Below are 27,601 nucleotides of genomic sequence, written 5' to 3' on the forward strand. Positions count from 1 at the left end.
AAGTCATTCTACAGCAACAGAAGTATAAAGATGATTTTTTTTAATATGTGGAAGAAGCTTTCCTATTTGCCAGCACCTACAGTTTCTGAAGCTACTCCACTTACTGAAACCTCTCCTAGAAGCTTGGAAAGTACTAAAGCCCATGGAGTGAACACTCTTACATGCTCACCCATGATGTGTGAATGATCTTGCATGCTCACCCATGGTGTGAACTATCTTACATGCTCAAGGAGACAAATGCTTTTGATTATCCTGATTCACCAATTTTGAGAGGCAACAGATTCGGTGACTCTCTCTATAAAACTTTTAACAATTTGGAGAAAAATAAGAGAAATTTACTCATTCCAGAAACAAGATCACACTAGCCTAAATTAATGGTTGTACCATTGGCCAGTTTAGTGAAGTAATGAGCTTTTAGAATAACATGAGTGTGGATGAGGGGTTACTTACAAGGGACAGTGAATACAAAAGCAGCTGCATCACTAGAAAGTCCACTGAACATGGATGATGAGTCCCAAGCTCCTGCAGCTCTGTAGAGTCCATGCAACTTGTGTGCAGCTCTACAGTCCAGGCAAGTTCCTCTGGCTTACACTGCTGGGTAGGGGGGCCTTCAGCGATACTCTTATTCGCAGGCAAGGCCTTTGCTTACCTCCTTTGTACCTCCTGTGAGGAGGGAGTCTCCCTCTCCAACCTGAAGGAAATATTAATTTGTCGGGGATGCTGCAGTTCTGGGGAACATACCTACAACATGAAGACAAGCCCCTCCCCCCAAGGCACACTGTCTTAGTCAGGGTTTCTATTTCTGCACAAAACATAATGATCAAGAAGCAAGTCGGGGCCAGGCAGTGGTGGCGCACGCCTTTTATCCCAGCACTTGGGAGGCAGAGGCACTTGCCTGGTCTACAGAGTGAGTTCCAGGACAGCCAAGGCTACACAGAGACACCCTGTCTCGGAAAAAAAAAAAAAAAAAAGCAAAGAAAGTCAGGACTGGAACTCGAGCAGGTCAGAAAGCAGGAGCTAATGCAGAGGCCATGGAGGATTATTACTGGCTTGCTTCCCCTGGCTTGCTCAGCCTGCTCTCTTATAGAAACCAAGACTACCAGCCCAGGGATGGCACCACCCACAAGAGGCCCTCCCACCCTTGATCACTAATTGAGAAAATGCCTTACAGCTGGATCTCATAGAGGTATTTCCTCAAGGGAGGCTCCTTTCTCTGTGATAACTCCAACTTATGTTGACATACAAAACCAGCCAGGACACATGTCTTAGCCAAGTTTCAGGAACCAGACATCACTTCTGTGACCCTCAGTGTTCTTAGGGAGAATTCCTGAGTACTCCTCAAATGTTTTTGGAAACCTGACATAGATGTCAGGCAGTCTTCCTTGGCCTTATTTTATATTGTTGTATCATTTTGGACCAATTGTTCGTGGGAATGGCTTTGGCATCAGAGCAGAGAGATGATCTCTTAACTCTTTAACTCACTGCAAGCATCCGCATCTATTTTACAAAAGTCCTCAAGGCGGGGTGGGTTCCACTCCGCCCAGCAAAGCCATTCTTCTGTCTCACTTCCTGAAACCAATAATTAGATTAATTGGTATAGGCCAGAAAACTTTGGTACATATTGCTAATAGATCAATCCATGGCAGCTACCACAGATAGCCTGGATGCCTTCCAATAACAAATGAGCACTTTTGCTGGAGTTGTACTAAAAAGTAGAAGGACTCTGGACCTTTTGACAACTTAAGAGGTGGGAGGGGACTTGTGTCATCCTGGGGGAGGAATGTCATTTCTATGTAAATGAATTGGGATTGGTTAAACAAAATATTAAGATCCTTCATGACCTCTGCAACAATTTGAGGTCCCAATAGGTCTTCAATGACCCTGCCCCCTGATACTCCAACCCCCTCATTGCCTGGTTCTTGCCTTTGATGGGCATCAGAGTCCTCCTCTTTCTTACCCCACACCTTATACAGTTTCTCCAAGAAACAAGTAGCAAAAGTCACCATCAACCAAGTTCCAGTACAATGTCAAGCTAGTCCCACAGAGTAGGCCTACCGACATGTATGGTGACACGGCCCCATTACAAAAATCAAAAGGGGAGCTGTGGGTTCCCAAACCAGATAAGGGATGGTAGAGCATTGCCCATACCTAGGACATCTCTTAGAGAGCATGAAAGGAGTGGGGCTTCTCTCTACCCAAATCAGGCTTGAACCTGCTCAACTCCACAGAGACAAAGACCATGTCACAATAAAGCCACTTAGGCTGCTGTTTCCCCACCAGAGAAGGCTTCTCAGAAATCACAGGAGTGGCGGTCTGCTAATTGTGTTAATACTCTTGTAAGATTCCTGCCTCTGCTATGGCGGGTCCTCCATTGTACTTTTTCCTCCCCTTCCCCTGACTCAAGCGATATAAGCTAGCCTCCCTATTTCAATCAACAAGCCATCCTCTGAAACAGTCTCCAGGGTCGTTCATATGCTGTGCTCACTGCGGCATGAGACGCTGCTCCCCAGCTCTTCTGCAACCTTGGTACACGATAGCTGGTTGAGGGCAGAAGACACTCAGGAGGAGAGTAGTAAAGGAGGAAGATGAAGGAGGTAAGGGGAGAGAGGGACCGATGGCAGCAGAGGGTTGAGAAGCATTGAGGAGGGAGAGATTCCCTCCTCTCAAGTGACTTTAGTTTGTATCTAATTAACATAAAACTATCCAGCACAGAGTGTCTGCAACCTTCATGGGCAACAGAGAGACGAGCCATGGTAGGCAAGAAGGCAGCTCAGCACAGCACCACTCAGTAGCCAATGTTGGTTCAAACTTTGGGAGTCTGATCCAGAGTTGTTTATTTTAGGAGTATTTAAACACAACACAATCTGGTGAAGACCATTCTTGAGATGATTAAATCAACCCTGCAAGTACAATAAAGCACACCCAGATCTCTTTGAGGAATAAAGTAAGCTCGATACAATTGAGATATGACGACATTGAAATTCTTTGTAAGGTCCATGTGACACCCTCCATGAAGATAGGTTCTATAGATTGGCTGGAAAAAAAAAAAGAGTTTGTGAGAATGGACCTGGAACAGGATCCAGTGCCAGGAAGTGTTTGACCACACAGATTGTACAAAGGGCACCAGGCTAGAAAGCATGGCCACTCCAGCCTTCTGGCAGAAAACAGGTTTTGCATTCCTTTCCTTGTAGAAACAGCCCTCTGTGCGTAGCATTCTGGGTCCCTTAGTGCACATCTGTGAGTAAAAGTCCCTCCATGCTCGATGCATCCCTGACACTTCCACGGTTTTGTATGGGAGAAAACAAGGACCTCTTATCTTCAGGGTCTTTAGCATCTTGTGTTCAAAAATTCCCTAAGCTAAAGGCTTAACGAAGTCATAGGAAAAACAATAGAAAAACTCAAAATTATGTATTTGAGGAAGAGTGTTGGGAGAGAAAGGCCAAGAAATGAAAACATTCCAAAGACAAAGAAAACCATAACAAACAAAACATGACGAAAAGTGCCTTCAAAGTTCCAAAAGTGAACAAAAATTCAAATGCCTTTAGAGATCCAAAAGCAAAAACCCAAACCCAAAATATCTAGACCAAAATGCTTCAAAGCAAACAAACTAGATTCTTTTAGCTAAATACTCTGGAAAGAGACCAAAATGATATCTATCGAATTGGAATCTTTAACCAGCTCAGAATAAACAAATGGACCATCAACCAACCAAACACAGAGAGGTTCAGAGCCAAGGAGAGAACTTAAGAGCCATCTACTTAAGGGAATAAGACCAGATAGCTTGGACTCCGTGTGGGTTTATGGCTTCCTTTCAAGTGATTGCTCTAGAGAAAATCACATCCGTATCCAGGTCCCACATTGTGGTGTTATAATTGTCAGCACAAAGCCCACATCCATAGCTAATTAAGAAAATACCCTACAGCTGGGTCTTATACAAGGTTATAAGGGATGGACTTGTGCTGGCTGGGTTTATGTCAATATAACAACCTAGGGTCATCTGAAAGAAGGGAAATGAGTTGAGAAAATGCCTCCATTGGACATAAGCAAGCCTGTAGGGCATTTCCTTAAGTTTTTCTCAGCCACTGTGCTTCATCTTCTGAGAACTCTGTTTAGTTCTGTACCCTGTCTTAAAATTGGGTTATTTGTTTTCTCAGTGTGCAGGTTTTTTGGTTTTTTTTTTTTTTTTTTTTTTTTTTTTTTTTTTTTTTGAGTTTTTCATGTATTTTGGATTTTAGCCTCCTACTGGATGTGTTGGTAAAAATTCTTTTCCTGAACAACCCACAAACCACAAGAAACTCAAGAAGAAGGAAGACCAAAAATGTGGACATTTCATTCCTTCTTAAAAGGGGGAACAAAAAACCCACAGGAGGAATTGCAGAGACTAACTAACTATGGAGCAGAGACTGAAGGAAGGACAATCCAGTCTGATATAGCTATCTCCTGAGAGACTCTGACAGTACCTGACTAATACAGATGTAGAGGCTCACAGCTGTCCATTGAACTGAATACAGAGTTCCCAATGAAGAAGTTAGAGAAAGGACCAGAGGAGCTGAAGGGTTTGCAGCCCCTTAGGACGAACAACAATAGGAACTAACTAGTACCCTCAGAGCTCCCAGGGACTAAACCACTAACCAAGGAGTATACATAGGGGGACTCATGGCTCTGGCAGCATGTATATAGTAGAGGATGGCCAAGTTGGTCATCAACAGGAGGAGAGGCCCTTGGCCCTGTGAAGGTTCTATGCCCCAGTGTAGGGGAATGCCAGGGCCAATAAGTGGGAGAGGGTGGGGTGGCAAGCGGTGGAGGGAGGCAACAGGGGTTTGTTCTTGCTGTTGTTGTTGTTGTTGTTTTGGAGGGGAAACTAGGAAAGGAGAAATTATATAACATGTAAGTAAAGAAAATATCTAATTAAAAAAAGAAAAAAAGAGCTATAAAGAGAAAATATGAAAGAGCAACATGAATATCATATGAAATATCAACACAAGCTCAAAAAAAAAAAATAGCCAGCCTATAGTCAACACCCACAAATGGGTCCCTGTCACTGGTCTTCCCCAGCACGTGAAAGCTCAGGTAAGGCAGGCTTAGGCAGATTTCCACGATGCTGGATCAGAGTAGCTATTGGTTGCTGACTGATAAAAAGAGTGCAAGGAAAATCTGAGAACTGGTGGATTAAAAATGAATAATGACTACCAAAACTGAGAATCTGGATAAATACTAAATGTGGGGATAAATCTGGATAAATACTAACCATTAAGTTAGCTCCATGAGGAAGACTTCAGACCAAGCCAGATGACCAGAATTCAATCACAGAACCCATAGGACAGATAGAAAGAGAGAAACCACCCCTGCAAGTTGACCTCTGACTTCTGCATTTGCTATGTCTCATGCATATGCACATGTACATACACAAACACACACACTCACACTCATGCACATGCATGCACATGCAAAGACACACACACTAAATAAATAAATAAACATAATTTTTGTTTTAAAAAATCCTTTCCCCAGTCTATAGCCTGAAACTTTGTCCAGATGATGGTGTACTTCCCAGTACAGAAGCTTTGCAGTGTCATGAGGTCCCATGATATTAACTGTTGTTCTTTGTGACCGTGCTGTCTGTGTTCTCCTGTGCCAATGAGATCAAGGCCACTCCCCACTTTCTCTTCTATCAGAGTTGGTATATCTGAGCTTATATTGAGATCTTTAATCCATTTGGAGTTGTGTCTTGTGTGGGTGGTGTGATCCATTTTCATTCTTCTACGTACATCTGTCCAGTTTGATCACCACCATTTGCTGAAGATGCTGACATTGTTCTAGTGTGTATTTCTGGCTTCTTTATAAAAAGAAAAAAGTCAGGTTTCCATAGGTATGTGAACTTATTTCTGGCTCTTCAGCCTTTGTGCCAGTCCCGTGCTGTTGTTATTATTATAGCTCTGTAGTACAATTTAAGGTAGAGAATGGTGATACCTCTGGCAGTTCTTTTATTATTCGGGATTGTTTTAGTCCTCCTGGTTTTTGTGTTTCCAGGTGGAGCTGAAAATTGCCTTTTTCAGGTTCTGTGAAGAATTGTGTTAGAATTTTTGTGGACTTTAGAACTACGTTAATCCTCCCAATACCATGAATGTGGAAATCTTTTTATCTTCTGATATCCTCTCCAGTTACTTTCTTCAATATGTTAATTCACTTGCTTGGTTAGAGTTACTCCAAAATATTTTGTGTTTTTCAGATTACCGTGAATCATGTTTCCCTGATTTTTTTCCTTAGTCCATTTGTCATTTGTGCATAGGAGGGCTTCTGATTTTTCTCTGTTAATTTGGTATCCTGCTACTTTGCTGAAAGTGTTTATCAGCTGTAGGAACTACCTGGTGGGATTTTTAGGGTCAATTACATATGTTACCATATCATCTGCAAATAAAGAGACTTTAACCTCTTCCCTTCCTATCTGTATGCTCTTGATCTCTAGTTGTCTGCTGCTGTTAGCAAAGACTTCAAGTACTGAATTCAGTAGGTATAGAGAGAGTGGGCAACCTTGTCTTATTACTGATTTTAGTGGAAATGCTTTGAGTGTCTCCTCATTTAAGTTGGTGTTGGGATGGGCTTATTGTAAACTGCCATTACTATGGATTACATATGTCCCTTGTGTATCCCTAATCTCTCCAAGACTTTTATCATGAAGGGATGTTGGATTTTGTCAGAGGACTTTTGGATTTTCTCCATCTGATGAGTGATGTGTGGTTTTTGTCATTCAGTCTGTTTACAGGGTGGGTTACATTTCTGGGATAAAGTCTACTTGATCATGGTGAATGACCATGTTGAAGTGTTCTTGAATTCTGCTTGCAAAGTAATTTATTGAGAGTTTTTTCTGTCTGTGTTTATAAGGGAAACTGGTCTGTAATTCTCTTCCTGCTGTTGGGTCTTTATGTGGTTTGGGTATCAGGGTAACTTTGGCCTTGTGAAATAAATTGAGCATCTTCCTTCCGCTTCTATTTTATGGAATAGTTCAAGGTGTGTTTGCATTAATTCTTCATTAGAAATCTGGTGGAATTCTGAGCTAAACCGTCTTGCCCTTGGTTATTGTTCCTCTTACTATTTTGTGGAATAATTGAAGGATTTTTGGGAATAACTCTTTATGAAAGTCTGATAGAATTCCAGCCCTGGTCTTTTTTTGGTTGGCAGATTTAATTACTGCTTCTATTTCACTAGGAGTTATAGGTCTGTTTAAATTGCTTATTTGACCTTGATTTAACTTTAATAAATAAGTGGTCTATATTAAAAATATTATCCACTTCTTTCAGATTTTCCAACTTGGTGGGTACAGTTTTTTTTTTTAGTTGGATATTTTATTTATTTACATTTCAAGTGTTATCCCTTTTCGTGGTTTCCCCTCTGCAAACTCCCTATCCCATCCCCCCTTACCCTGCTTCTATGAGGGTGTTCACTCAGCCACCCACTCCCGACTCACCATCCTAGCACTCCTCTACACTGGGGCATTAAACCTTCACAGGACCAAGGGCCTCCCTTCCCATTGATGCCAGATAAGACCCCTTCAACTCCTTCAGTTCTTCCTCTAACTCCTCCATTGGAGTCCCTGTGCTCAGTCTAATGGTTGGCTTTGAGCATCCAGAGCCTCTCAGGAAACAGCTATATCAGGCTCCTGTCAGCAAGCACTTCTTGACATCTGCAATAGTGTCTGGGTTTGGTGTCTGCATGTAGGATGGATCCCCAGGTGGGGCAGTATTTTGACACTGTATTTCCTTTAGACAAGAGCGATTCTGAGTTAAAATTTTAGAGAAGAGTGAGTGACCCCATCCCTCAATAGGGGGTGGGGAGGAGGACATGTCTAACCTCTGAATATGGTCTCTACAGGTTCTCCCTCCCATTTATGGGGGTATTTCAGCTAATGTCATTCCCGTGGGGTCATGGGAGGCTCTTGCTTTCCTGGCATCTGGGACTTTCTGGTTGCTACCCTTAGTTCCCCCATCCCCTATTGCTACACACATCTGTTCAGTTTCCTGACCCTCACTGGTGGGATTGCAAGCTAGTACAACCACTCTGGAAATCAGTCTGGTGGTTCCTTAGCAAACTGGACACAGTACTACTTGAGGAGCCAACTATACCACTCCTGGGCATATACCCCAGAAGATGCTCCATCATGTAATAAGAACACATGCTCCACTATGTTCATAGCAGCCTTATTTATAATAGCCAGAAGCTGGAAACAACCCAGATGTCCCTCAATAGAGGAATGGATACAGAAAATGTGGTACATTTACACAATGGAGTACTACTCAGCTATTAAAAACAATGATTTCATGAAATTCGCAGGCAAATGGATGGATCTAGAAAATATCATCCTGAGTGAGGTAACCTAGTCACAAAAGAACACACATGGTATGTACTTACTAATAAGTGGATATTAGTCAAAGAGAGTGGAATACCCATGATATAACTCACAGACCACATGAAGCTCAAGAGGAAAGAAGACCAAAGAGTGGATACTTCAGTCCTACTTAGAAGGGGGAAGAAAATAATCAAGGGAAGTAGAGGGTGGGAGGGACTTGGGAGGAAGAGAAGAGGGGGAGGGGGAAAAGAGGGGAAGAATTAGGTATGGGGTACAGACTTTTAAAGTATTTCCTTATGATTCTCAGGTTTTTTCCATGTCTGTTGTTGTCATCCCCCTTTTGTTTCTAATTTTGTTCATTTGGATTTCTTTCTCAACCCTTTAGTTAAACTGCCTAAAAGTTTGTCACTTTCATTGATATCCTCAAAGAAAAAACTCTGCTTTATTCAGTCTTTATATTGATTTTTTTGTTTGTTTCTATTTTATTGATTTCAACCCTGAGTTTGAGTATTTCTTCCTATCTACTCTGTTTTCAATGTTATTGTTTTATTTTGGTCTAGAGATTTCAGGTGTGCTGATAAGTTACTAATATGAGATCTCTCCATTTTTTTTCTTTTTAATGGAGGCATTAGTGCTATGGGAACTTGAATCTGAGATCTCCCTTCATTGTGTACCATAAGTTTAGGTATTCTAGATTCTCATTTTCATTCAATTCTAGAGAGTTTTTAAGTTTTTAGTTTTTTGTCTTATTTTCTTTTGTTTTACTAATCTCTATCTTGACTTGTTTTTCATTCGGTAGTAGTGAATCGTTCAGTTTCCATGGGTGTGTAAGATATCTCTTGTTTCTGTTGTTGATATTCAGCTTTATCCATGGTGGTCAGATAGGATGCAGGGTGTTGTATCAATTTTCTTGTATCTGTTGAGAATTGCTTCATGCCCATGTATTTGCTCAATTTTGGAGAATGTTCCACGAGCTGCTAAGAAGATATATTCTTTTCTATTAGGGTCAAATGTTCTGTAAATATCTGTTAGGTCCATTTGGTTTATGACATCAGTTAGCTCCAGTGTTTCTCTGTTATGTTTTTGTCTGGATAACCCATCTATTGCCGAGAACAGGGCATTGAGTCTCCCACTATCAGTGTGTGAGGGTCAAATGTGATTTAAGCTCTAGTAATGTTTCTTTTATAAAAGTGTTCTTGTGTTTGGTGCACAGATGTTAAGAATTGCAATGTCCTTCTGGTGGCTTTTTCTCTTCAATGAATATGTAGTGTCTTTCTCTAGCTCTGCTGATCAGTTTTGTTTTGAAGTCTCTCTTGTCAGATATTAAAATGGCTACAAGGACTTGCTTCTTAGGTCTGTTAGCTTTGAGCATGTTTTTCCATCCTTTTACCCTGATGTATGTCTGTGTCTTTCTTGGATGCAGCCGAAGGTTTTCAAATCCATTCAGTTTAGACTGTGCCTTTTTATTGGGGAATTGAGACCATTGATGTTGAGAGATATGATCGAGCCGTGCTTGTTGATTTTATTATTTTGTTGTGGTGGGGTATGGATTTTCCTCTCTTCTTTTGATTTGCTCATCTCATATAACTTATTCCTTGTGTTTTCTTGGGCGTGTTTAGCCTCTTTGGGTTGGAGCTTTCCTTCTAGTACCTCCTGTGGGGCTGTATTTGTAGATAGCTACTGCTGAAATTTGTTTTTATCATGGAATGTGATTTTAAAGTCTCTCATGGTTGAGAGACTTTGAACTTTTAAAAAAGTTGGGGACTTTTTACAAAGATTTTGAATTTTAAAAGAGCCTGAATATTTTAAAGAGACTGAATTTTTGAGCATTTGAGTTTTTAAAGTCTGTAGGGATGTTTATATTGTAATGTGGATATTCATGTGTGATCTTGGAGATGAACAAGCAAGGAAAGGTTGTAGTTTAACAGTGATTTGTTTGTGTGTCAAGTTGACAAAGGATCCATTGTACTGGCTAGTTTTATGTCAACTTGATACAAACTAGGGCTATTGAAGAGGAAGGAATTTCAATTGATTAAACACCCCCATAAGATTGGGCTATAAGCAAGTCTGTATTAAGTTTTCTTAATTAGTGATTGATGTGGGAGGGCCCAGCCCAATGTGTGTGGGGCCATTCCTGGGCTGGTGACCCTGGTTCTATTAGAAAGCAGGCTGAATAAGCCATGGAGAGAGAGCCAGTAAGCAGCACCCTCCCTCCATAGCTCCTGCCTCCTGGTTCCTGTCATATTTCTTTGAAGGCTGAACAGTGATATGGCATCCTTTCCTTCCCAAGTTGCTTGGGAAGGAAACACCAAGGTCATGGTGTTTCATCACAGCAATAATAACCTTAAGTAAGACAGGACTTAAGGATGATATGACTAATAATTAAAATTTATTAAAATTCCTAAAGTGATAGTGGTCTGTTTATGGTAACAAAAACTAACTTAAAAAGTTGTGTCTCGCTGGGCAGTGGTGGCACAGGCCTTTAATCCTAGCACTTGGGAAGCAGAGGCAGGCGAATTTCTGAGTTCAAGGTCAGCCTGGTTTACAGAGTTCCAGGACAGCCAGGGCTACACAGAAAAAGGCTGTCTCAGAAAAAAAAAAAAAAAAAAGTTGGGTCTAGAGTCAGCATGGGGATACATATCCAAGTGCCCTGCCAGCACTTGAGAGGCAGAAGCAAGTGGATTTCTGTGAGTTTGAGGCCAGCCTGGTCTACAGAGCAAGTTTCAGAACAGCTTGGGCTACACAGAGAAACCATGTCTAAAAAAAAAAAAAAAAAAAAAAAAAAAAAAAATCAGCAACAACAACCAAACACAAAGCAAAAAGGAAATCAGCAGGGACCTCAGGCTACATGTGATGCAATATAGAAGTTATAATCACATGAGGTCTACACCATTGCTAAACAGATATGTGAGAACTTTGTAATTGACTACTGAAAGGGGGTAATGTGCTAGATCTTCAGAGAGACAAAGACCTTCCCCCTCCCAGCTGCTACTGCAATAATGTGGGTAAAATTTTCTGTCTCCTGCTACATGCAAAAGGGAAATATTGTTACTGCCTGGGGCAACCACAGAGCAGACAGAGAAAAAGAAGTAGCAACTTCCCCAAAATGTAGGGGGGAGGAGGTAGTGGTAGAAGAACTTCCTTTGTGACTAACCGCATTGATTCCCAGCCTATTAAGTAAATGGGACCCCAATTAGAAAAAGAAATGGCTGTTTAAGACTGAAAATGGGGACTATTGAGCATTTGAAGATAAATGACAGCCATCCCTGAGGCCATTGCCCTGAGATGATTAAACAGGTCCATTAAGGAGCTCACCTTAGCCAGACAGCCCTGGAAACTGTATTAGACTGACGTTTTTATGTTCCCTGACTTGCCAGGATACCCAATGAGCTTGTGGACAGTGTGACCCTGTGCCCAGAAAAACCCACGACAGTGACTTAGGGCACTCCCCAAATACAGAATTCTGGAAAAACCCAATTTTAAAAAAAATTGGTTGTTGACTTTAGAGAACTTCCCTAAATCAGGGATTACAAATGCTTGCTTGTCTATGCAGTTTCTCAGGCTGGATAGAAATCTTTTCTGCTCATAAGAGGTGGCCCAGCTTCTAAAAGAAATGGTCTCTAGGTCTGTAATTCCTATTACTACAGGGTTAGACACCACATAAAACCTTATTATATTTTAATGCTGATAGAATTCACTTTGGTTTTACTTTTGCTAAGTATGCTAAGAATTCGATATGGAGAATTAAATACTTTGATAAAATTGATTGACTTTACAATACATGATGTGCATGTCAGGACATCTCCTGGCTAAAATAGTACTCTTTATCTTGGATTGGGCACAGACCCCATTGTAGCAATTGCATATTAGGTGATGAATGTTGCAGAATAAGGACACATGGAAAAGGGAGGCTAGCCAGAATTGTTGTTACTGCTCCCAGCTGTACAGACAGGGCCACCAACCCCCTCCTTAACAAGAGGGAAGGTGAGCTACTTCTCAAGTCTCACACAACAGGAGGAAGGATGCTTCTGTCTAATGGGGGAAGCTTGGAGCCTGTACCCACACTGTAAACAAATAGTTACAAAATTCAAGTACACTATATTTTTGTGATCCATGATAAATAAAAACATAAAATAATCAATAAAGGTTTATGAATTATACCAGGGATAATCTTTCAGGGGTATCATCAGCTGGATGCTACCAGGCAAATGGCTTGAGGGGGGATCCTGATTGTGAGGCTAACAAAAAAAGAGATTTGTATTCTACTTGGTGTGATGGCTCATCTCGGTTTTCAAGTTGACTACATCCAGAATCAACCAAAACCTAAGCAGCTGGGCATACCTGTTAGGGATTTTCTTGATTGAGTCATTTGGAGTGGGAAGACCTACCCTAAATCTGGGCCATACCTTCTGGTAGCAGTCCATATACAAGGACATGGAAGAAGGAAGCTTTTGCCTTTTGCCTACCTTCCTTCCCTGCTGGCAAATTTATGTGTCTTGTTACTAAGGCTTTCCTTCACTGGTGCTCGAACCTGCTCCTTCAGGATTCCCACGCCGACAGAAGATCAGCTGAGACATCTAGCCTCAAGGAGTGAATGACTGCCAGATTTTTGGACGTTGCCTCAGGAGACAGCCTTTGTTACATTAGCTGGCCCACAGTCTATAAGTCACTCTGATTATATATATATACTCTAACTGCTCAAGGGAGGCAGAACAAAGTCTGTAATAGGAGTCCTCAGTCCGTTTTTTCCTAGAGTAAGAAACATCACAGTCTGGTACAATTGCTGTGGTTCCCAGTCTCTTGTGTACCCAGGCAACACTGGTTTATGGCTGGGAGTTGGGAATGGAGGTCCTGGGTTCATGATTCCTCTTGAGGGATTTGCTTGCTTGGCAGAAAAGGGAAAGCAGAGCTCCGGGCAGGGGGAAGATCCTGGCTTGATTCTGAATGAGTGCTGAGAGTATGGACAAGCTGGGAGAGAGAAGGCCTCTTCTTCAGGAGACCTAGGTGCAGCTCTTTACTATAAAGGCCTCTCCTGGCAGCGATCCACGATGAAGAGATAGTTCTCACTTGTCCAAATTGCTTTACTTCATGGCAGATGTGAACGCATACACCATACTCAGGGTGGAACCAGGGATTAAACACCTCTTGTTGGAAGGAATACCAAAGAAGGAAAGCTCAATGGCTGAATGCTCAGGGCCCATCGAGATACCTTATTAGCATGGAGAACTCCAGGGTTTTTATACTATATGACTGACTGCCATGGTCCCCAGTGGGGTGTCGTGGTTATGTGTTCTAGAGAAGGTAGAGGCAGGCAGAGAGTGGCCCTACTCCTACCATTCTCAATTCTGAGATTCAAGAGGTCTGAGATCACTCAACCTTACCAGTCCTTCTGTCTGGTTGCACGGTCCACTTGACCCACACTGAGTCCCTTGTCAAGGTCATAGGAGTCATGATTACAATTAGATGTTATATGGCTTCATGTTTACAAGGATTTATCCAATGACTACTTACAAAATGAATAACTTCCAAAATTCATGAATATTATCATAACATATTCCTGATGAATATCTCAAACAAAAATTGAAAATATTAGTTACACTTTGTAAATGTATTGTTAATAAATATTTAAGAGCCATTTAACAGAAAGTCAAATTCCTGCAGGCTCAACACTTCTGAAAATCAAAATATGTTCTTAAGGTGGCATACTGTTCACCAAAGTTGTACTGTACTTTTCAGCTGTAGCATTTGAACACATTTTTCTGAAAGCACAATTACAAAGCCAAGTCAACCATGTAAGAACATAAAGTTCAGTCCTAGTTATTCAGACTAAGGTACACAATCCCTTGTGTTAGGTGTGAAAACTCAGTGAGACCCATGTTGGATATGCTTGCTTGCTTTTGAATCCATCCCTCTATACTAAGTGTATAGATGATTTCCTGGGCGCAACACAACAGAATGAAGCCAGCTTCTTGCAACTAGGAATGTGTTCCTGATCTGTCAACATCATGTACACTGACCATCTGGAGTGACTAAGCTTTGATGCTGGAAGACCAGTGAGACCAGAGGGTCATGCTCTGGCTACCCTGGGAGCTAACCAGGCTATGCATAGTAGAAACTTGAGGATTTGACTACCAAAAGAAACAAGTAGACTTTTTTTTAATTTTCTTATATATTATACCCCTTGACATTATCTACATTTGTTCTAATATTTGCTGTAGACCTGACTGCCACAGCCCTAACATGGCAAAAAATTTCTGTTGCCTCCCAGATGAGTGGTAGTTAGAAAATATTCATGTTTTTTTTTTTTGCTTTGTTTTGTTTTCATTCTCCTAATGGTTTTTGATTGCTCTCTCTAAAGCCTTTTTTAAAAGATATAAATACACATACATACATACAATTTTTAACATTCTTGTATCTATTTTTACTGTTAATGACTGAGTTCCCTAAGCCAGTCATAATATCTTTTGAATTATGTAAAACTATAGGGCTTTTAAGAACAAAATCTGACAAACCATGTACTAACCTTGCTTTAGAACAAGGATACACACACACACACACACACACACACACACACACACACACACACACACACATAAACACCAAAGAATTCTGTCCTCCAACACTTGAAGACTCTTGCTTGCTTGCCTGCATTAGAAGCCCTGTCCAGGGCTGTTGGTACAGCTATATTTCTGAGGTATCTGGGTACCACCTGAGATAAAGGATGATGCTCTTTGCCCTTGTGCACCTAGTCCTATGTCAACTTAACTGATAGAGCCATCTGAAAGGAGGGAATCTCAACTGAGAAAATGCCTCCAATAAGATAGGGAAAGACTGAAAGACATTTTCTTAATTAGTGAGGGATGTAGGAGCTCATTGTGGGTGGGGCCACCCTAAGCTGGTGATCCTGGTATCTTTAGGAAAGCAGGCTGAAGAAACCACTGGAAGCAAGCTAGTAAGCAGCAATCTTCCATGGTCTCTGCATCAGCTCCTGCCTCCAGGTTCCTGCCCTGTCGTCCCTCAGCAACATAGTATGGCCTTCGAGCTATAAGATGGAATAAGCCCTTTTGGTCATGGTGTTTAGTCACAGTAATAGAAAACCTAGTTAAAATAGACCCTGAAAGAGATTTGAGCATCAAAATGGTAGAAGAGTCTAAGAAGCTGACGGGAAGCACGTGCAACAGGTTGGGCGGCACCCTTGTGGTGTATCACTGTGTCTGATCGGCAGCTGTGTTCCTCACCTCTCCCCTCTGCACTATAAATGGTCTGTGGATAATTGCTCTGCTTAAGGAAAATGTCTGCTTATGGAGGAATTTAGCAAACTCTACTAAACAAGCTTAATATAGCCAATCAAAATATGTCACTCTGCGTTGCTATGTGGGGGTGAGGAAGCAGGCAAGGGGACAGAAGTGGTATAAAATGCTCTGCTGAACTTAACTGAAGCTCCGTTTGGGGATTGATGTTGCCTAGGCCTGATGTATTCATGCAACAAAGTTGCTTCCTAGCATCCAGCCTTGTGGCTCTTCTCTTGGTCATTTCCTCCATCACCCTGGTTCCAGGATATGTCACCCAAGACCATGAAAGCTGGAAGACTCTACAGCATTTGAAACGGAATGGAGGCCTAGGGAAAGAGTTAGCCAGAAACTCAGGAGAGCACTGGTGAAAAGCAGTCTTAATCCAGAGAGAGCCACCAACATAGCTGAGCACAAGGTTCTGTATAGTTTCTCAAAGACTCAACTATGTTCTTTCATGCATGGTCAAAATCCCCAGCCACGAATCTCTGCAGGTAGCTTTACTATAACCTGTGTGACCCACATCAGCCGAGAGGTGTCTTGTCTTTATTTGTGAATGGGGTTGATTCAGCCCTCCCCTTTGACTGAACAGTAACTAGAACTATAAGTGGCAAATGAAAGGAAGATACAAAGTGCTAGGTCATTCCCTTTCATAGTCCATGAGCAAGGAAGCCCAGAAGACAGAGCCTGGCCTAGTTTCGTGGCACCAGAACCCTGGCTCAATCCCTGGCACACTTTTGTCCAGATGGTGCCCTTCATGGTCTCCCTCCCTATCATTAAGAATGACTCTAATCCTTTCTTTACTCTCCCCTGTGCCACAGACACATGTCCAGTTGCCCACTTCACTGCATTTGTGTGTCACAGACATGTCATATTTTACCCATCCAAAACTCACTCAGGAAACATCAGTAGTTCTGTGGTTCCATAACAGAGGTCAGTACCTAGAAGCCGTCTCTGTCTGCTCTCCTTGTCTCCCACTCCAATATCTCTTCCCCAGTATTTCCTTGGCCATCAGGCTCCATTGGCTCCATCTTACCAACATAGACCCTAACTACTTCTTACCATGCTCTGAGCTACAGATCCACCATCTGGAATGACCCAATGTTACTGTCTTGATACTCTGTATGGACATATCTGTGTATACATAGAAGGTGTCCTGGGACACTGAAAACTTTTCATACTGGATTGTCTCTTCCACTTATCACTAAGAATTGGATCCCTGCCTCATAGAATTGACCGGTTACTTTGTTAGCACAGATTTAACCCTGATTCTTTGCCTTACCTGGGGTCCTCCTATGAGCAGTGTCTAACTTCCATAGGAAGCCATCTTTTACTAGCTGGGCATTGCCTTGGGTTCTGCCACAGATCACACTGAGTAAGAGAGGTACGTCTTCTAGACTCCAGCAAGGCTTGGTCACTGTGGAGACTCCTCATGGATGACACTTTACCACTGCCTTATGCAACCCAGATCCATTACTGCCTTTTGGAAGGTAATGTTGTAGCACCCAGTAGGCAGCCACAGCCTCACTTCAGATCATGAGTTTTTGAACAAAAAAGAGCCATAGTTCTCCAATCACTTTCAGAGAACGGCTAAAAAGCTACATTCAAAGAACCCTGATGATAATGAATATGCTAATATGATTTCTACCGGGTCCCTACACACTTTCAAAGAAATGCTTTTGACCTTCCACATGGATTCAAAGCTTCCATTGAAGTCCAAGGGGGGTTTGGGTTTAAATAACATGAAAGTTTTTACATAAATGGATACAACAAGGGAGTTGTGAATTAAAAGCGAATTTCACATTGTCCCCAGAAGCTCTGACCTTGAGTGAGACACACAGGTCCTAATTGGTTGCCAGTGGACCTTCTGGCCAGAAAGCTGCTACCTTTGGGTAGAGTGAGCCAGGAATCCTTAAGTGGTCCTTTTTGCATGACAAGTGAGTTCTGGAAAGGTGGGTTCAAATGCCAGCCCTGCCACTCATAACCTGGGTAAGCTCAACCTGTTCATGCCTAAGGAGGATTAGTAATCCCTTGCTGGCAATCTATATTCAAGAGGGGCTAGGCATCCAACAAATCACAATACATCAAAGGTATGGAGAACTGCCCTCCCCAACCCCACCCCCACCCCGGCCAGCCATTTTTCAGCCTTTCTTCCATTCCTTCTGCACATACTGATGAGGCACTCTGGGAAGAGCTCTAGCAGGCTGGAGCATGACAAATATGGCAAACATTGCCTTTCCCCCTTTGCTAAACCATTAGATTATCTTCCTAAAGCTAGCCACCAAGGTCTATTCCCTTATTTGGCCACTTACTCCTCCTGAGACTGAGCACTAAGCTCCAGCAATCAAAATTCATTATTTTGACTAACCTAACTAAAATACCCAAGCAGGATTTAGCCAACATGCCCTAGCTCAATCTAACACATACCTCCCTTCCACCCCATTCTTAAAATTAACACCTGCAAAGCTCTTCGCTGGGTTTCTGCCTGATTCAGATTCAGCCACCTTGTCTCTTTGCCTTGCTGATTAGTTTGTGCTTTGGAAATTGGTGTTTGGGTGTGGTCTGTGTGTAATCTGGGGTCCAGAGTGGAGCACCTCACAGTGAGAGGGTCCCTCCACCCAGGATTCAGCTGTGAACAAGCCAGATGAATGGGAGCTGCCTTAACAGTGGGAGGACCTGGAGCTAAACCAGGAGTAACCAAGAGTCTCTAAGAGATACAAGTTTGTAAGGAGAAGTGAAGAGAACAAAGCTTTCAGCCCATGCAGACCTGACTTCTAACCCCGCCTCACCATTCCCTGGCTGCAACTCTTAGGAAGGCGCTTGTTTTGGATGTCGTTGTTCTCATGTGTTTAAGGAGACCCACACCTTCCATTCTTCCGCTCACTGAGCAAAAGCTGATGAAACTGTAACCCGTGTCTAACACTGTTCTGAATGCTATAAAGCCCACAATGAACAGAACAGACAAAAATTCCTTGCCTTTGGAAGTTTAAATTCTCAGAAAAGAAACAGACACTAAACAGTACAGTCCTCCCTTGGTAACCATGGGGCCTGGTTCTAGGATCCTTAATATAGAAATCCCTGGGAGATCGAGTCTCTTATGTAAAATGGCCTAGTGTATGTATAATCTATACTCTCCAATCTCCTTTAAATCATGTCTATATTAATTACACTGATTGATAACAATACCTAATAACAATAAGTAGTTGCTACACTGTTTAGGGAATAATGACAAGAAAAATATAAGATTTCATTTTGTTCTATTTTTGTTGTTGTTGTTGTTGTTATTGCTGCTGTTTTTGGTTTTGGAGACAGAGTTTCTGTGTACTAGCCCTGACTCTCTGGAACTCACTTTGTAGACAAGGCTGGTTTCAAACTCACAGAGCCTCTGCCTCTGAAGTGTTAGAATCAAGGATGTGCACCACCATACCTGGCTGCTTTGTTCTATTTTTTTGAGACAAAGTCTTGCTATGTAACTCAGGTTGAACTTGAACTCTCTGCTTGGTCTTGTACTCCTAGTGACCCTTTTACCTCAGCCTCTGGACTACTCAGATTACAGGAATGAGGCATCATAACCAGCTCCAAAATGAGAGGGTTTGTTTATAAAATCATTTTTATTATGATGGGTTGGTTGAATCCATGGATATGGAACCTAGAGATCTAGAGCGCCGACATTAAAACAAAGAGATGAAGCAAGGAAAGGGAGTAGGGAATGATGTGGCAGGGAGCAAAATGGTGGGAAAGTTAAGTGGTCAAGGAAGGTCGTGGGCGTTAGTCCTGTGGGCTTTGGAGGGCGAACATTTCCCAACTGGAGCAGAGAGTGAGCACAAAGCTTCGGTTGTGGGGCTGGGCCTGGCTTCAGGAAGGATCAAAGACTCAAGAGCACAAGCTGAGCAGCAGATGCTTGCCCAGCTTTGTGCCAGTGCCCAACAGGGTACAGCTTTTACTTGTGGCATTTAAAAATCATACCAGGGTTCTGGTAGGCTCTGTGGCCACTTTTCATTTCTTTTCTTCTTTCTTCTTCACTGAATGAAAAAAAAGCAAGGCTAAGCCTCAGGTCCCTAACCAGTAGGGCTCTGTGCCTCCAATCTCAGAGCAGACAAAGCCAACAGGAACATGCAGTGCGGGTAGTGGTACAGTCAGGGAGAGGGTATGTAATGAGCGAGCACTGTCTGTATCTTACACTTCTCTCCCCCTTTACAGTCTCACAAATTAGATGCCTTGGAAATGTGGTGCTCATCTCCAAGATGGACCTTCATCTTGAATGGAAGTTAACATTCCCTAGACAGTTTTGTCTCCTTTAAGATGAGGTACTTAATTAAATTACCTGGGCATACAGAGCTGAATGGAAAGGTGTAAGCCAAACTATGGCATATCCTCTTCCAAACGGAACTAACCTCCTCTCTCCCAGTATCCTCCCATATACCCATCTAGTCTGCCAACCTGGCCCTTAACAAGCCATAGTCTCTCAAATGACCCCTTTTCCTTTATTCACCCCTCCCCATATCCTTCCAAGGACCCAGCTCAAACACCAACAGCTCCTCCATGAGGCCTTTCCAATGCCGCCAAAACAAAGAATTACCTCCCATGAGCTCTTGCAGAACTTTACACATCACTTGACTGGAGCATCTGTAACATTTTCTTCCAGTTTTGTGAAGTCCGATGTTTCATGAAATCCTTGTAGCTGAAAACCATTGTTTAACTCACTCCTTAAAAAAAATACTGTTTTTTAAATTAATTCTTTAAGAATTTCATGCAATGTATTTTGATCATATTCATCCCTCTCTCCCAATTTTCCCCAGGTCCTCTCAACCTCCCTGCCCATCTGACTTCACTTCCCAACCCCCATCAAGTCCAGTTTGTGCTGGTCACCTCCTCCTTTGCTCCACAGTGTGACTGATGCATCAGGTGTCATACACCATTAAAGAAAACTGACTCTCCTCTCAGGAGCAATCAAATGTATGTGCTCCTCAGGTAGGGGTGGACACCTGACCTCCTCCATATTGGATTTTGGTCTGGTTTGAGCTTCTAGAGATCATATGCATACTGTCACAATCATTTTTTAAGGCTTTGATCCAGCCTATTGAGTTTCTGACTGATGAGACTTAGCCCACTCCCAGGAGCAGCAGCCTCAGGTGGCAAAGCCCGGCAGAGCACTGCCACCAGAGGGTCTCACTCCGCTCTACTGTTTGCAGCAACTTCCTGAATGGACATGTATGAAGTTGCTGCAACTAAGCCTTCACAGCAATATTGGACCATTTGTTTACTGAGGGAGATCTCTGAGACCTCCACAACCCAAAGAGTGATGATCTGTGGGAGTCAAGGAGGCGGTCAGATTCAGCATGATGTCAAGAGCCTGACCCTGACTGGTTTATTTTAGGCATATTCAAGCACAGCAGAATTTGGTGAAAACTTTCCTCCTGATAATTAACTGACTCTCATGTGCACAGCAACGTGTACATAAGTTTCTTTAAGGAACAAAGTAAGCAAAATAAAGATTGAATATGACTAACATAGAAACTCTTTGTAAAGTACATGCAACATCTTCCACAAAGATAGGTTCTATGGATTGACTAAGACAAATAAGTCTATGTAAAGGTCCTGGGAAGGGTCTGGTGTGGTCACACATATAGCACAAGGTTTATCAGGGTAGAATGCTTGTCTGTCCCCAGCCTTCTGGGGAGACAACAAGTACAGCATTCCTTCCCTTGAAGGATCAACCACGTGTGCCAACATTCCACACTCATCTAGTACTTATCTGTGAGCACAGGCCCTCCATGCATCCAGCGTCTCTCCCCATTTTTTTATTTTTTAAAGGCACAGTTGGGACTGTAGTAGAGGCTAATGTATACATCACCTGCATGGCTAATTGAACTACTATATACAAGCATAACAGAATGTAAGAATATCTAGCAGAGGACCAAGGAAAGAGGAAAGCTGTCTTAACCAGGGCAGGCACTCAAAGGTCACTTGGGAGATTGTGTCATTTCTTTATGTAGATCATGAATTTGACCGATTGTATGAGAGACATCTATCACATTAGAGCAACACAAACCATGAAGTTGTTGACAACCAAGATTATGATAGAGCAGCAAATACTATATAGTATTCGCTCTAGTTTGTAAAATTGTGGTTCTCAATTCACCCATTTCTTGGCTAATTTCTACTAATAGGTTTGCTGTAATGTTAATAGTTTTACTAACCATACAGGCCATTTTTGAAATTTCTCCTTGCATTCTTGGAATAACTCCTGGTACTACTAATAAAAAACAAAAACAAAAACAAATCATAAAAACAATCCCTTTTATGGCAAAACGACATCATACTGTCTCCTAATAGGGCTATGCCTTTCTGACCCCTGACAAAAGGCATTTGAGTTCTGTATTGACAAGCTGAGAAATAACATGTGATACAGTCAGTAAACATAGCAGCATCATTTTGCGGCCCGTAGTACTATGTCCTTGCATTCTTCCCAAGGTCTTGACATAATGAGTTAAAGTCTAACTGTCTCCTCAAGCCGATGCTGTCCCGGTCAGATGCTCTGGGGCAGAAGCCATCTGTTCATTCATTATCTGGAAAGACTTAAGCATAACCCTGACCTTAGAAGGACAGTTGATCATTTGCATTGATTAGTATCTAGATATTTTCATTTAACAAAAATTAACGTTAGGCTGTGTTTCCTTTAGGGCAAAATGTTTTGAGGCAGCAAAAGGAGCATTACCATTTAAAATGAAAAAAAAAAAATGAAGTAAGGATGGTTAAGTATACCATAGTATGGAATAATTTCGGTGGGTGTATAACCCTTCCCCCTTTAAAAATGCCATTTAAGCATTTGATGCTGGTGTTCCACAATGGCTTGACCCTGTGGATTTTAAGAAATTCAGTAACACAATTAATATTCCACAGATTGGAATTCCAAATTCCTTAAAGCATTTGCTAATATAAGCTGGACCATTATCAGCGTTTGTTGGAATGGGAACTAGGAAGGAAGGAAGTAGAATAAACGAATGGTGGCATCCAAGATGGTTGCACACTTGTGAACAAAAAGCAGCAATATTATTACAAAAAAAAAATCAACTGTTGCATGAACATATTTTAAACTTCCAAATTCTGAGATATGACTAATATTTGTTTGCCAAATGGCATTAGATTTTAATCCTTGAGGATTAATTACACCAGCAGAGGGCAGTGGGGTGAAAGAGGAGGAAGGGCAGGTTCAAATAGTATGTTGTGCTTGTTCGTTCACGAGGTAAGGAGAATTACTTGTAATGATTTTGCATTTTGATGAAGTTCATGAGATATTTGAGTGGCCTGTAAAAAACAAAAGCACTAGGGGGCAAGGAGGCCACATCACATCAGCTTGAGCACTAGCAGATGCTAATGGACCTGGGAATTAGAAGAAACAGGGTTATGAGTTAAAAAAAAAAAAAGGTTCGTTATCATATAGATGTCTGAATGGAAAAAATTAATTGTGGAATAACGTTAGTAGTGGTCTTGGGCTTAAGTCTTGCAGTTTCTAAAAGAGAAACCATTTGAGCACAATAAGCAGAGACAGTTACAATGTTTAATGGCCGAGAAACAGCCAGTAAAAAATGAGTGACTGTGGTGAGTTCAGATAACCAGAGTGGGTACATCTATTTTTGTGGAGAATGTGGAATTTGTCCCTAAGGCATAAGTTCCCTGTACCTTTGAAGAGTCCTCTGTAAAAGCATTAAAATGGGTCTTTATGAGATTTATTAGTTGCCATTTTAGGTAATACTCAGAGTATCTTCAAAAATAACCTAAAAGGGAATCTTTAGGATAATGATTATTTATGTATCCTGAGTAACATATTAACACTACCTGCCAATTATTATCAGTGTGGAATGAATAATCATCCTTATTTAATGGCACAGTGATTTCTGGGGTTTCTTTACCAGTAAGTTGTTTAAGACCCACCCTTCCCATTTAAGTCTATACTTTCTTGTAAGTAAGAAGTCACAGATAATTATAACATACATAATTTCTGTAATACCATTACCTTGTTGTTAGATAATTCCAGTACCCAAAGATCAGGAAGGAAGAATAAATAATTGATAAGGAAGTAAGGGACTAATTCGACAAGCTACCACTTTAGTGGCAGCATTAATTGATAAGCTAGTAACTCACTCTGCTTCTGGTGTTATGTTTCTTATAAAGGTTGCCTGAGAGTCTCTGGAAAACAACTTAAAGAGCAGAGCCAAATCCGTAGTGCTGATAGGATTTGGACCTGCCAAACTGATATGGCCCCAATTTGTTTTTTGTTGTTGTTTTTGTTAATTGAGGAATAATTGTTTGGGATGTTCTAAGCAAGAGGATGATGGCAAATTTGTTGTTGCATAATAATATCCTAAATAACTGTAAAGTAATTACTTTTTATTTTATCTGAAACTCTGTTTAAATTTTTACTCAGTTTATGTAACACTAAAGTTAAGCTCTCATTTAAGTATTGATTAAATGAACAGGAGTGGAGAGCATCATTCATATACTGAATGACCAATACCTTGGGAAATTTAATCAGCACCAGATTAAGTGCTTTATGTGCACAATATTGACACACAGTGGGGCTGTTTTTCATCCCTGTGGTAAAACTTTCCACTGATATTGGGTCATTGGCTGTTGATTGTTTAGAAACAGAATGTGAAACGCATTCCTTATTATCAGGATATAAAGGAATAGGGAAAATGTCATCTTTGAAGTCAAATATAATAATGTAATGTCCTTGAGGAATCATAGTAGGAGCGGGGAGCACTTGTTGGAGGGCCCCAAGTGCTCTCATAGTAACATTTATGCCCTTAAGATTATACAACAGTGGAAATTTATTATTTGCCTTTTTATGAGTTACAAAAGTAGGGGAATTCCAGGGACCGACTAAAGGTTCAATGTCCTGGTTGTAATTGTTCCTGCACTACACGTTGGGCCTGTTTTAACTTTTCCCCATGAAGGGATCATTGATTAATCCATACTGGGTCATCAAAGACCCATTGTGCTTCTAAAAGCTGTATGGATGGCCCCTTGGGCAATGACCCCAATTAGGGGCATTATACTTTTTTGTATTATAATTATCAGATGATTCATTGTAGCAATGGTAACCACTGCTTGCATTTGTTGTGATATATCTCTTCCCTACAGATCATATGAAAGTCCTGGGAAAGGAAGAATCTTAGTGCAATTTAAGACATTTGTACTTTTTAAAGAATCCTCTTGTCCTCTAACACCTTGTAAAGGGGCCCTACAGACATTGGCTGGTGCAGGGGCCCTTGTTCTTGATAATAACTGAAAGATCTGTCCCAGTATCTAGCATGCTTCTAGAGATCTTGTCCATAAAGCTAAGGGATTTAATCTCCTTGTACTGGACCCTATTTTTCTTCCTGAGTGACTGGATACTGTCTTTGAGCCTGGTTCATTTTTGATTAGGTGAATTTTGCTCTTGATTCTGGGGTCAGCGGTTTCCCCCTTGCGAGTTTAAAGGATCTTTGTCAAATTTGAATTGAAGTTCCTTACCCCAGTGTTTTCCTATTTGACATCATGAGTAAAGGCATGGAGCTGGATTACTGGATTTTGTTGTTGTTGTTTGCACTAAATTTTCCAGTGTCCTTTATTCTCTCATTCAAAGCAAGGCCCCCTTTGAAAAGTTTTTTGAATAGCTGCTGCCAAGGGAAGAGCTGCCAGAGTTTTGAGTGACGGTTACCAAGTAGAAAACTCATCATGTTTTGCTGGTGCTACAGCGGCTCCACACTGTTTGGGGGCTCCATCAAACTCCAGCTGCCCAATCAGGATATCTACAGGTTCCCCGTGAATTATTGCTGGTATAGTGCTCTCCTGACTTGAATGAGAAACTCAGGCCAAGGTGCATTGATCTTCTATGTTAAAATGACCAGAGGACCCACAGTTTCTCCATGATCAGGAGTAGTTCTCTGGGCTTGCAGTGCACAGAAGTGTACTTGGTCAAAACACTGGGCCAAACCATTCATCTGTGTTGGAGTTTTACTGTATTAGTCCACTCCCTTAAAGCATGTCTGAACTAATAGGGACATTATTGCTATGGTTTCTTTCTGTCTGTTCATCACATTCATCATAATATTTTGCTTTTCACATTAAGTATTATCCTGGGGCTAAGGAAGCTTTACATACTTGTTTATTGTCCCAAGGAGTAATGATATCCCTGCTTGAATATTCCCATATCATATCAGTAAATGGAGCATGCATGCCATTGGCAGCAACATATTTTCTGAAATTCTTTAAAAACTCATAAGTAAATTGGTAATGTTGACACACATTTGGGTCTTGAGGATTTAAAATTACAGACATCAGAGGAGCTGGCATGGTAAGAGGTTCTCTCCAATCATTTTCTTGTTGATTATGTCCCTCATCTTCTCTAAGTAGTCTCTGAAAGGGAGGCAGCGTAGACAGAATTTCTGAATCAGATTGATGAGAATGAATATTGTTTTACTTGGATATAAATTTGGGGCATTTGAAAGGGGAGGCAGCACAAGTACCTAAATCAGTCTCATTAGATGTAGGAGCAGTAGCCCCTTGCCGAGATGTGTCCAGAGAATCTTCCTCTTGGTGGTCCTCCTGGAGGGCATCCAACCAGTGCATCGCTGCAGTTGAGATCGAAAAATAATTGACAGGGATTTTACCCTCTTTTCATGTCTCTTTTCACATTAGCTCCTGTGCGTTTCCAATTGGCAACATCGATGGGTCCTTGTTCAGGAAACCAAGGACTGAATTTTATGGTCACTTGTATGAAGTTTCAGAGCTTTTGCTCTGAATATTTTGCTAACAGATGTCTCAATAATTGTAGAAAATGCCTTGCTCAGAAGAGTGAGAAGAGCCCATGTTATTTCACCCTTTCTTAGGGTAGAGACTCCTCGGGTGAAAGGACTGAACTCCTGCCTTCCACTCCCACTTAAAGAAAACCTTTATTACCTTCTCCAAATTGTGTGGGCTCTGCAACCTCCACGTCCAGCGGAGTGATGATCCGTGGGAGGCAAGAGGGCATTCTGCTCAGCATGGCAGTAGCTGGTGTTAGTTCAAACTCTGAGAGTCTGACCCCTATGTGATTTATTTTAAGCATATTTAAGCACAGTAGAACTTGGTGAAAAATTTCTTGGTGATAATTAGATCAATCCAGGGTGAACAGTAAAGCTTACATAAATTTTCTTGAGGAATAAAGTAAGCTAAATGAAGATCAGATGTGGCAAACCTCAAAAGTCTTTCTAAAGTGCTTGTGATTCGTTCATAAAGATGGGTTCTATAGACTGACCAGAAAAAAAAACAAAAACAGACAAGCTTATGAGAAAGGTCTGCTGTGTTCCCCAGCCACACAGATAGCAAAAATGGCACCAGACTAGAATGTACATTCGCTCCAGCCTTTTGGGTGGGTAACAGGTACAGCATTCCTTCCCTCGAAGGAACAGCCCCACGTGCTAACATTTCAGGCTCTCCGAGTGCTTCTCTGTGAGTAGGAGCTCTGTACTGCCTACAGTTGACTACGGCATTTAGAATCGGAATCGATGTTTTTGACTGATTTTTTTCTATTAATCTATCTTTTAAAATAGATAATAAGATAAAATAAAATAGACCCTTAAGATCTACTTCCTAGGAGTAGGAGGAAGAGGATAGATAATGTTTCTTGGTATATTTAAGCATCAATGCTTCAGCAAATCTTAGAATCTCAGGGTTACAAAGAACAGTGGAATCATAGTCATACAATATGGGAACAGTGGAAAACTATAATTTTGTTAGATTCTGAGATTCCTGGGTACCGTGGTCTGTGTGAGAGTGGTCTCCATAGACTCATATACTTGAACGCTTGATCCCCGCTTGGTAAAATTGTTTGGAAAGGATTAGAAGATGTGGTCTTGTTGGAGGAGGTTTGTCACTGGGGGTGAAAGTTGAAGTTTCAAAAGCCCAGACTCTCTCTCTCTCTCTCTCTCTCTCTCTCTCT

General features: G+C 41.5%; 1 protein-coding gene across 3 annotated transcripts in view; it reads right to left on the minus strand.

Moving 5' to 3' along the window:
• The window catches only part of LOC116090920 (signal-regulatory protein beta-1-like), a 100,159-nt gene that overhangs the window by 26,616 nt on the left and 45,942 nt on the right, over positions 1-27,601 (minus strand). Inside the window, exon 2 of one of the 3 annotated variants that reach the window (XM_031371883.1) lies at positions 20,213-20,339. The exons of the other annotated variants lie outside the window; for them this stretch is intronic. Coding sequence (XP_031227743.1) covers positions 20,213-20,243 — 31 coding nt within the window. The 5' untranslated portion in view covers positions 20,244-20,339. The remainder of the gene's footprint in view (positions 1-20,212; positions 20,340-27,601) is intronic. 3 annotated transcript variants of the gene reach the window in all.

The sequence above is a fragment of the Mastomys coucha genome, unplaced genomic scaffold (genome assembly GCF_008632895.1).
Source record: "Mastomys coucha isolate ucsf_1 unplaced genomic scaffold, UCSF_Mcou_1 pScaffold15, whole genome shotgun sequence".
Taxonomy (NCBI): Eukaryota; Metazoa; Chordata; class Mammalia; order Rodentia; family Muridae; genus Mastomys; species Mastomys coucha.